This window comes from Mizuhopecten yessoensis, unplaced genomic scaffold, assembly GCF_002113885.1.
Source record: "Mizuhopecten yessoensis strain PY_sf001 unplaced genomic scaffold, ASM211388v2 scaffold5459, whole genome shotgun sequence".
NCBI lineage: Eukaryota > Metazoa > Mollusca > Bivalvia > Pectinida > Pectinidae > Mizuhopecten > Mizuhopecten yessoensis.
In genome coordinates, this window is record NW_018406060.1 from 795468 (window position 1) to 807585 (window position 12118).

The following is a 12118-nucleotide window of genomic DNA, read 5'->3' on the forward strand; positions in this document are numbered from 1 at the left end:
CTGTCTATCTATAAGGGAGGCCATTCAGATAATACAGTTTTAGGATAGAAGAGAGAAAAAAGTAATATATCAAAGTTTTATTTTATACACAAACAATGTATGCATGTATTTATACACGTGTCGCAACATTTCAAGACCAATAGTCGTAGCTTGACAAATTTAAAGGGACCAGTTGGTCTTGAAACGTTGTGACATGTGTAATGCGTACATTGTTTGCATCTAAAGTAAAACTTAAATATTACATATTTCCAAACTGATGCACCCAATCCCAAAGCACTTTTAAAGAGTAGACATGTGTATTGGATATTTAAAGTTAACCTCTTTTTGTTCATTAGGAGGAGATATTATGGGAAGCAGCAGGAGTCTGGACTATAATTGCTGGAAATGTGACGTGTGACCTTGGTTGACCTTGTCCTGACCATGTCGGGGAAAATGGGACAAAACAACAGGTTGATATTTCGACTCAACGATCATGGTCAGGGCCCAGAACTCCTGCGGCAGGTGTTCTTGGAGAGAGGCTGGATCGAGTTTGATGAAGATGAACAGGAGGAACATGAATGGAACTTATGGTGGCGTACGTCACGTTTCCGCAATTGTGATTATGATCAAATCTATCCCTGGCAACGATTGAACCACTACCCAAAGTCAACTGGCATCACCAAAAAAGATTGTCTGGCACGCAATTTAAAGCGAATGAAAGGTGTGCATGGGGCAGGGGTGTATAATTTCAGTCCCATAGCTTTTAATCTTCCTAATGACTATACAAGATTTGTTGCAGAATATGGAAAGTTAAAACAACAGTGTTCCGACTCCAAACATCTACTTTGGATTTGTAAGCCAGCAGACCTGTCCCGTGGCCGAGGGATATTTCTGTTCCGTGACATCTCCGATCTGCAGTATGACTGCAACGCTGTGGTTCAGCAGTACATCCCCAACCCTTTTCTGATCGGAGGATATAAGTTTGATATCAGGGTGTATGTAGCAGTGCCATCCTTTTATCCCCTGAACATCTACATATTTGAGGAGGGTCTTGTGAGGTTTGGAACAGAGAAGTATGACTTAAATGCCTTAAATAATGTCTTTGCTCATCTTACCAACACTTCCATAAACAAACATAGTCCTGGATATGCATTGGACAAGGAGTGTGTGGGACCTGGATGTAAGTGGACTATCACACAGTTACGACAGTACTTTCACCAACATAGAATCAATGACAGTACATTGTGGACGAGAGTCGTCAACATCATCATTCTGACCTTACTTGTTCAAGCTCCGCAAGTGCCAAAATGTGACAACTGCTTTGAACTTTATGGATTTGACGTCCTTATTGATGACAATTTAAAACCATGGTTATTAGAAGTGAATTTTAGCCCAGCACTCAGCTTTGACTGCCAAGCTGATCTCCATGTTAAGAAACCATTGCTTCATGACCTGATGAAGCTATTGAATTACAAGGAGAACGATTTGGAGAGAGGTGGAGACGCTCTTAAAAAGCTTCTCAGTCGAAGCCGAGCAACAGACCCGTATGATCGTCACTCATCTATGAGTCATACGAGTCAAAGAAAAACTACTCTTAGAAAGTCTACATCCTTCCAAAAAAACTTGTCTTCATTGAACAAACAGCAAACAGCTGTACAAGAAAGTGCATATTTTATCAACGAAGTGCCAGAGTCTAAACATGAAGAGAACATGTGTTTTGGTTTACCGCTCGCCACTCCAGGAGATGATGGTCGACCTAGCAGTGCAAGCTCTGGGATCTCCAGTGCAGACAGTGATAAACTTGAGGGGGCAGAAGAAGGGAGCCCGATGGAAAGGCAGAGGACAATGGGTATGATGTCTGAGCGGTCCGCCACTGCATGTAGTCGAAGGTTGGTCAGTAGGGATGGTCGGACTAAGTCTGAGGAGTATCAGGAATACAATAACAGTATTGCGAAAGGAAGTGCCGTCCATGCTGCCATTGTACCTGTACACTCCATGATGGAGAGGTCTGCTACTATGTCGTCTGTAGTAAGAAGGGCAGACTACCAACAGGGATCACAGACTCTTACAGAAAAGAGCTCAACAAAGAGTTCTTATACCTCTGACAGTGGTATATCAAGTTACTCTAATTCTAGTCATGAAAATTCAGACTTGATGTCAAAGCCAGAGATTAGGAGGAATGGCAAGTTGTTGCCTCAGAGATTGCAGACTAACAACTTAATACACCAGAAGGTGGACCAGGACCAAATCTCACACAGAGGGGACCAGAGTCCATTGTTTGGTCGCAGGGATAATATCTACAACATCAAATCTCTCCGGCCCAACGAAACATCAAATACACTTAAGAAGATTGCAGCATCTGGGATGACAAATTCTCAACAGCAGTATCGCAATAGTGGGAGATATAAGGGTGCTGGAGACAAGAATTTCCGCAGAAATTCAATGTATCAGACACGTTCAGCTATCCGGTACTCCACACCCCGATCAAGTCGTGAGACACCTGTTCGCAGGGACAGCAATGCTCAGGGCAACAACAATGCTGTTCAGGGTTCAAGGTCTCAACTTTATGTGTCAACTTCACCAGTTCCTCGGCGATTAACTCGAAATGCAGAACGACAAATAGCTCCCCCTTTTCGAAAGAGCCAAAATTCACGACTTGGTGTGAGCACTAAGCAAAGTGTGAACTCCAATGGACTTAGATCAAAAGGTCCATGTTCTAGAGTAGGGGACATGTGTTTGGTGTTTCCCTTCAGTGATATCACTCTCCGGACTGCTAATGGCACATTAGACCCACATGTTGTAATTAAGGAGACGCAGAGACTGCTCAGAGAATCACTCCATTCTGTGGATAAGGGTTCACAAGGACAGAAGATGGGTGGACATCTGCCCTTTGGACAGCCTTTAGATGCTGACAGATTGTGGGGACCCATCAAACAGCTACCGGAAGAGGCTGGTTGAATTCAGGTAAATATTTATCATTCCACATTGACCATTCAGTTATATTTTCACATTCATGCATCTTCAGATGTTAGGCGTTTCTCAAACATCTATATAGTTTGTTGAACATTTTGACATGTAAAAATTGGTGACAGCTAGGCTTCAATTTCAATTTCAATTTTTTCAATTTCAACAAATTTATATATTTTAAATTAACTTATTTAAGTTTTCCGAGGTACGGTAGCTGTCTAGTGGTAGGACGCCGTGCTCGTGACCGAAGGGGTGCGGGTTCGTGTCACGGCACGGCACTAGCTGTGTTGTATCTTTGAGCAAGATACTTTACTCCGCTTGTTCCAGTCTACTCAGCTGTAAATGTGTACGTGGTTGGGCAGTGCTAGAACTGTTGAATATTAGCTGTGAGTGCCGAAATGGCAGCACCGGCTGTATGCTCCCCAGCTGAGAGTTGAGAAAGATATTGGCTGGTTGCAAAGGCCCTCTTACCATGGATAATAAATTGTGAACCGCTTTGAGACGACCTTCGAACAAGGTTGTGATAAAACTGTATATAAAAACCTCAAAATATTATTATTATTATTTTCATTTCATATTATCAGGAGGACATGGGATCTTCAAGGTTATAGCCAAGAAATTATAATTTCAGAATTTTAGATTGCATGTGTACAGATTCAAGTTTATTAAAACCAACACTTAAGATACAATGCTAGTAATAATGATTGTTCTTCTTCTTAGTTTGTTACTTACCCATAAATAGATTATATATATATATATTAGTATACTAGTTAGAATAAGTCATAGTTTAATGTCATGTTACTTAATAGCTATTGATTTTTTTACAATTTTTGCTTTGAAGTTTCTTTGATAGGAATAAAGTCTGTTCACAAACTTTAATAACATTTAAACTGCTGGGATTAATGTTGAATGTTATTAGGTAAACAGTGCTTTAATTGTCAATGTTACAACAAATAGATTTTCAGTTCTCTTGCATTGTCAGTGCTGAAACTTCACACAGTGGTGTTTTATGAGTTACTTATACATGTGGCTGATCATGAGGTCACAAGAGATCACAAAATGATATTTCTAACTACCATGGTTTTTTGTCATACAATTGTAAATGTCATGTTTTATGCAGCTGTAACCAGATTTAGAAATTGTTCTTCTATTTTGACCACCCTATTTATATATACATGTATGTAACAAGATTTGGGGAAAAAATTCAGTTAAATCAGTTGTGCAGTTTTTAAGCAAATTGGACCTTTTGTTACTGTTGAAAAAGAAATTCTTATAAAATTTCATTAATGGTGAACCAGTTCACTAAAATCCTGCTTGTGCTATAGAAAATCAAATGAAGAAAAAAACATTCTCATTAACAAAACAACAGGATATAGTTATGAGGCAGAAAACTGTTTTCCAGCCTATTAGTAAATAAGAAGAGAAAACTTCAGGAGCTAGCTACTAAAGTGATCTGCATTAAGTTTTATGGCTCAGAACTTTAATGCTCTGCTTGCAATTGGGTATAAAGACATAATTTAAATGGCAAATCAATATAGATGTGGTCCTCCTTTTATGTGATTAGTTTAGGGTATTACCATTCTATTATACACTCCGTAGACTGAATAAGGAATAATGACAAGGCATAGACAATTTATATGTGTCCTTTAAAGCTGATGCGATCTTGTTTAATAGACTTTTTAGCACTTAAATCCTTTTGCCACATAAAAAACTCTTTTGATAAGGAGTTGAATTCCAACATGCCATCCGTGTTTATAGAGCCAGTGGTCTATGCTAGGTAGACAGTGTACTGGAGAGGTGGGAAGAAACGTTTGATAGAGTTATATCATTTACCTTTTTATACGTGTACACTTTTAGAACTCTATACTCCTTAGACAGTTAAGTGAATTACAACATTTTCGATTAGACTCAAATCGATGGCGGGCAGGCAGGCTGTGCGTCACGGTATATTTTGGTGTATGTAAACACACACAAATCTCTTTATAATAGAAAGCAGATTATCTGCAAACTGCCATTCAGGCTCTTTATACATGCACTGACAACATAAACCAGTAGCCATGGAGCAGGGTTACCTGATATTGAACGGCTCTCCTTACCAGGCTATAGCACCTTATATAGCACAGGTCAGATGGTATAATTGGAAAGTTCCCAACTAGCACACTGGCACACCAGCATATATTGGCTAGAGTAACTCCTGATCACCTTCAAACAGAAGAAATATCTAATATACATGTCACGGACTAGTGTAATGTTATAATACATATCTTATGTCAGGCTTTGATTAATTGAATTAACTTTAAACTTGGACAAAAGGTTTTAAATTAACTCAAAATGCAAACCTGATACTCAGATGTTATCTTGTAATTCATAATCACCTGTTAAACTGTAGCTTCAAATATTAACTTATATACATGTTCAATGATTTTATACTGTTTTCTTTCATTTAAAACTTCAGAATGAAAATGATGATTAAAAAAATCAGATTTATTTCCAAAAATATATCCTATACAGTAATATACATGAATCTAATTACTTCAAATGAATTGCTAAAACCCTGCACAATTGTTTCTAATCATTAGATGTGTCATCAATTTCTGGTTTACAGTTAAATATATATATATAATATATATATATATAGCCAAAGAAGATATTTTGTCCTGTCACTTTTTACCTTTGAATATGTTTTCTAGAGCTAAAATAACAAAGCAAAAGTATGTCAACTTGTTAAAATGTTCAAAAATGGCATATAGGCAAGGACTATGCCTCCGGTTTGGTAAGTAGCAATGAACTCTATTATGAATGCAGTAGTATAATACACATTTCAAAGATTATTCAAACATATCTGAACCATTACAAATCACTTTCAGAGTTTTGACTAAAAAAAAAAAGAGAAAAGTTTTATGGTTCTTACATATATATATATTTCATATCACTTGGATGAGTCTTTGTGTAATTTGATTAATGTCACTTGGTAATGGTTTATATTATTATATCATTTAGAAGGGTGTGTGTGTCTGTGATCATCTCACTTGGAACAGTCTGTCTATTCATGTCACTTTGATAGGTCTGTCTATTCATGTCACTTTGATAGGTCTGTGTATTCATGTCACTTTGATAGGTCTGTGTATTTATTTCTCTTGGATAGGTCTGTGTATTCCTGTCTCTTGGATAGGTCTGTGTATTCATGTTTCTTGAATAGGTCTGTGTATTCTTGTCTCTTGGATAGGTCTGTGTATTCTTGTCTCTTGGATAGGTATGTGTATTCATGTCTCTTTGATAGGTCTGTGTATTCATGTCTCTTTGATAGGTCTGTGTATTCATGTCACTTTGATAGGTCTGTGTATTCATATCTCTTGGATAGGTCTGTGTATTCATGTCACTTTGATAGGTCTGTCTATTCATGTCACTTTGATAGGTCTGTGTATTCATGTTTCTTGCATAGGTCTGTGTATTCTTGTCTCTTTGATAGGTCTGTGTATTCATATCTCTTGGATAGGTCTGTGTATTCATGTTTCTTGAATAGGTCTGTGTATTCTTGTCTCTTGGATAGGTCTGTGTATTGATGTCTCTTTGATAGGTCTGTGTCTTCATGTCACTTTGATAGGTCTGTCTAGTCATGTCACTTTGATAGGTCTGTGGATTCATGTCTCTTTGATAGGTCTGTGTATTCATATCTCTTGGATAGGTCTGTGTATTCATGTCACTTTTTGATAGGTCTGTCTATTCATGTCACTTTTATAGGTCTGTCTATTCATGTCACTTTGATAGGTCAGTGTATTCATGTCTCTTTGATAGGTTTGTGTATTCATGTCTCTTTGATATGTTTGTGTATTCATGTCTCTTTACACAGATCTGTGTATTCATGTCTCTTTGATAGATCTGGTCTGTGTATTCATGTCACTTTTATAGGTCTGTCTATTCATGTCACTTTGATAGGTCTGTCTAGTCATGTCACTTTGATAGGTCTGTCTAGTCATGTCACTTTGATAGGTCTGTCTAGTCATGTCACTTTGATAGGTCTGTGTATTCATGTCACGTTGATAGGTCTGTGTATTCATGTATCTTGGATAGGTCTGTGTATTCATGTCTCTTGGATAGATCTGTGTATTCATGTCACTTTGATAGATCTGTGTATTCATGTCTCTTGAATGTGTATTCATGTCTCTTTGATAGACCTGTGTATTCATGTCACTTTGATAGGTGTGTGTAACTATGTTTCTTGATTAGGTCTGTGTATTCTTGTCTCTTTGATAGGTCTGTGTATTCATATCTCTTGGATAGGTCTGTGTATTGATGTCTCTTTGATAGGTCTGTGTCTTCATGTCACTTTGATAGGTCTGTCTAGTCATGTCACTTTGATAGGTCTGTCTAGTCATGTCACTTTGATAGGTCTGTGTATTCATGTCTCTTTGATAGGTCGGTGTATTCATGTCCCTTGGATAGGTCTGTGTATTCATGTCTCTTTGATATATCTGTGTATTCATGTCACTTTGATAGGTCTGTGTATTTATGTCTCTTGGATAGGTCTGTGTATTCATGTCTCTTGGATAGGTCTGTGTATTCATGTTTCTTGAATAGGTCTGTGTATTCTTGTCTCTTTGATAGGTCTGTGTATTCATGTCTCTTTGATAGGTCTGTGTATTCATGTCACTTTGATAGGTCTGTGTATTCATGTCTCTTTGATAGGTCTGTGTATTTATGTCTCTTGGATAGGTCTGTGTATTCATGTCTCTTTGATAGGTCTGTGTATTCATGTCTCTTTGATATATCTGTGTATTCATGTCACTTTGATAGGTCTGTGTATTCATGTCTCTTTGATATGTTTGTGTATTCATGTCACTTTGATATGTTTGTGTATTCATGTCTCTTTGATATGTTTGTGTATTCATGTCTCTTTGATAGGTCTGTGTATTCATGTCTCTTTGATAGGTCTTTGTATTCATGTCTCTTGGATAGATCTGTGTATTCATGTCTCTTGAATAGGTCTGTGTATTCATGTCTCTTTGATAGATCTGTGTATTCATGTCTCTTTGATAGATCTGTGTATTCATGTTTCTTAAATGGGTCNGATAGGTCTGTGTATTCATGTCTCTTTGATAGGTCTGTGTATTCATGTCACTTTGATAGGTCTGTGTATTCTTGTCTCTTGGATAGATCTGTATATTCATGTCTCTTTGATAGGTTTGTGTATTCATGTCACTTTGATAGGTTTGTGTATTCATGTCACTTTGATAGGTCTGTGTATTCTTGTCTCTTTGATAGATCTGTGTATTCATGTCTCTTGAATAGGTCTGTGTATTCATGTCTCTTTGATAGATCTGTGTATTCATGTCTCTTGGATAGATCTGTCTATTCATGTTTCTTAAATGGGTCTGTGTATTCATATCACTTAGTGGGAGCCTGCACTCATATCTTATAAAAAGAAGATTTATTATTCATATTTCTTTGATGGGATGTTCATGCCTCTTGAAAGGGTCTGTGTATTAATGCCATTTGGATTTGCCTCTGTTAATTCATTTCACTTAGAAATAGCTGTTTATTCATGTCACTTTATAGTGCTCTATGTATATTCTTATCTTTTGGGAGTAGTTAGCGTATTCATGTAATCATATTAATTGGGAAGGGTCTCGGTTCATGTGATATATCACTTTAGGTGTGGTCAGTATATTCTTATCACTTTGAAATGGCTAATTATATATTTGAGAAACATGCGTCAGTTTTGTCAGTTTCAATACACTGTTGTTATTTCATTTCCTCTAAGTCTTTTTTTTTTAATTTTCTGTGTGCACTTTTTCTTCTTTTGTGATTTAGGAGACCACATGTGTATTTTAAAGGCTCCTATGTATTAAAATTATTTTGGTATTAGATTTTATAAATCCTTGATACAACAGCAAAGAAAAAAAAAGTCATAGATTACTTGTAAATGATCAGCGTATATAATAATTAAGAGACTAATGCAATGTTCATTCAGTTTGAACTCGATCAATAGAGTACAACTGTACTGAGAGGTAAAATATTGGGGTCGCTATGTTGTATCAGTGATATATGTACATGTACTGATCAATATCTGCATAACAATATGTGCCACAGCCAAACTAAGGAAGGTTCTGTAGTGTATAGAACATCATAATATATATCTACCATAGTTCTAAACAATAAAGCTATACCCCTGTCAGTACCAGATCTGTTCGTTATCAATACTGTATTGTCTGGATACAAATGCTGTTGATTGTTAGGAAAAAAACAATTTGTTGACCTTTAATCATCCGAAAATAGCTGATACAATTACAACACTTTCACTGGAATTTGTAAACGATAAAGGGCAAAACGTGTACCCTATCAACAACTTCTGAAAGGGCTCTGTAACAAAAGCTAATTATAGGCATACTTCAGCGCTTGCTGCGTGCTTACCTGAGAAACAGTCCCCGTGCTATAAACAAGCTGAGCTTTATGGACACATATGTCATTGGATATACATGCAGTACTGGGCTTCTTGTGAACTAATACTCTGAGGACCAAATTCAATACCACTCAAGACAATCTAGTGTGAAACTCCAATCTGTTGTTGTGTAGCTGTAGTCATCAATAATTATCAGGAACCCTTTCATGTTTTCTAATGATTAATTGCAATATGAATTATTTACCTGTCGAGAAATTGGAAAACAAAAACAAATAGGTATATAACCTTTACATTCATGGAAACTATTCCCCTCCAATTTGTCAGAATAGTACACGAGGAAAAGTAAAACTTTACTTGTATGTAATTATCTGTAACTACTGTATAATTACTATGTAATAACTGAACCATCCAGTGGTAACATGTAAGTATAATTACAAGTATGACTAGTTACTGAGGTACCAAAATACTTAAACTAAGTGACCTTATGACCTTGACATTTGGCTTGCAGTCAACAAAGTGCACAGGCTTCTCTTTGTAAAGTTGTATTTATGAATAACTCCATTAACCCTTTCACCCCTAGGTAACTTTAGTAGACTCTACCATACATTTATCTGGGTACAAGTCCATTATGGTCTACAGTGGTGAAGGGTTAAGTGCTGATATGTTCCTTCTTTACTTCAAGAGAAATTAAACTCTATTCAAGTGACTTTGTAGTTACCTAATTGACCTGAAATGGGGTCTAATATGCCCTGCTGTAGACTGAGTTGTGGCATGTTTGTTCATGCATGGATTGCTTGCAATATTGCCTTGTTTTAAAACCCTTATTTGGTATTTAGGTCGGAGGCACGGTAGTTTAGTGGTAGGATGCTGGGCTCATGACCCCAAAGGGTTGCAGGTTTGAGTCACGGCACGGCACTGTCCGAGTCACGGCAGGGCACTGTCCGAGTCACGGCACGGCACTGTGTTGTATCTTTGAGCAAGATACTTTACTCCACTTGTTCCAGTCTACTCAGCTGTAAATGAATATGGGGTTGGGCAGTACTAGGCTTGTTGAATGCTAGCTGTTAGCGCCGAAATGGCAGCTCCGGCTGTATGCTCCCCAGGGAGTTGAGAAAGGTATTGGCTGGTTGCAAAGGCCCTATAACCACGGATAATAATTTGTGAACTGCTTTGAGACAATCTACGAACTCGGTTGTGATAAAACGGTATATAAGAACCTCAAATTATTATTATTTAACAATTCATCCTGCACACAACTTCCTTAATCTACCGGTATTGATACCCTATTTTCAACTGGGCTTTTGATTATATTTACATCTCCAATGAAATTATACCCTTACAATCAGCAATGACAGACATAAAAGTATTAATCCTATGACGATTATGTATCCAGAGTGTCAAAACAATGAACTCTTAATAATATTCAATTTTATCAAACAAATAAAAACAATCTAGCATCTCCATGTATGAGGTTGAAGAACTAAGGTGGTAGCTGATTAACGTGTACCAGCTGAGATACACATGGTCCAGTCATGCAACAGGCGTGTTCCCTGTCACATGGTATCGGACCACCATTTATGCCTCAATACAAGTCAGTTGAGATTACTTCAACTCTATCAACCTTTTACCAACCAACATTTCTTTAGTTTTATAATTGAGACATATACATTACAGTTTCCTTTGAAAATATCATACATGTTAATAAATGTGTTTGAATTTCATAACAATGGTCTCCGACTGTACGAAGCGTGGCACAAATCACACCAAGTAATGAAGATTATATTAGCGCAATGAAAAATCACCGTTTAATTGTAAAGCTATCTTTTGTCTAATTTTCCTGACTAATTTGCATGAACTTTAAATTGATATACAGTGACCCTCCCGACAAGTAGTATCAGGTAGACGTTGGATCAATGACACGCTTCAGTGACATTGTTTGGCTAATTATTACACTGCCAGGCTTTTCTTGTGAGATATGACACAATCTTATCTGCTAGCCATACAACTTATACATCAAAGCTCCACACATTGTAGAGAAAAAAATAAAATGACAACTACATGAAATTATACTGTTCGAAAGTGGCCCAATCCATTATTCAGCCATAAATATAATCATTTTATAAACACATCAGACATTTTTATCACAAAATCACATCTATTTTTCTGGGAAAAAATTTGTAACATTGATCAGGTTTTCTTAAAGTGAAACGCATTGCCAGACTATAGGATTCAAACCGGAAACCCTCCAAACTATAGACGGATGCTCTAACCATTCGAGAGACTTATACCCAATCTCTAGCGATCCACTCCGCCCAGTTCCACTACATCCCTCCTTCCCATAACAAATATCTTCAACCATGAAGACACATGAGACACTGTACCAAATTCCATGAGCATATTTTGCTGGGCGCCAAATGTTACAGGAGAGGGAAAATGCACAACCAGATTGAGATTCAAACCCAAAACCCTCTAGATGGAAGCTGGTAGTACCTGCTTGTCGGCATATAACCAGTCTTGTTCTACTTATCAAAACAAAATTCCATTACAAAAATGTACCTTGCCATTAACTCATCACAGGTGATGGTGAAACAGTGAAAACCAGGGAACTAACGCTGCGGCCATACTATAATTCAATCCAAGGCTCTAAAACTCAATAACAAAATGCTCTACCTGCTGAGCTGTCTCTGGTCACTAATACTATAATAGTTGACTAAAGTATGATAAGATTACATTGGTGATAGGCATCTAAAATATAACAAACTTTGTCATGGT

The 12118-nt window shown here is 37.1% G+C and overlaps 1 protein-coding gene across 1 annotated transcript in view; it reads left to right on the plus strand.

The window, feature by feature from the left end:
- Positions 1-12118, plus strand: part of LOC110450723 — a 39259-nt gene that overhangs the window by 22799 nt on the left and 4342 nt on the right. The window contains exon 15 of the mRNA XM_021498393.1: positions 481-2943. Coding sequence (XP_021354068.1) covers positions 481-2937 — 2457 coding nt within the window. The 3' untranslated portion in view covers positions 2938-2943. The remainder of the gene's footprint in view (positions 1-480; positions 2944-12118) is intronic.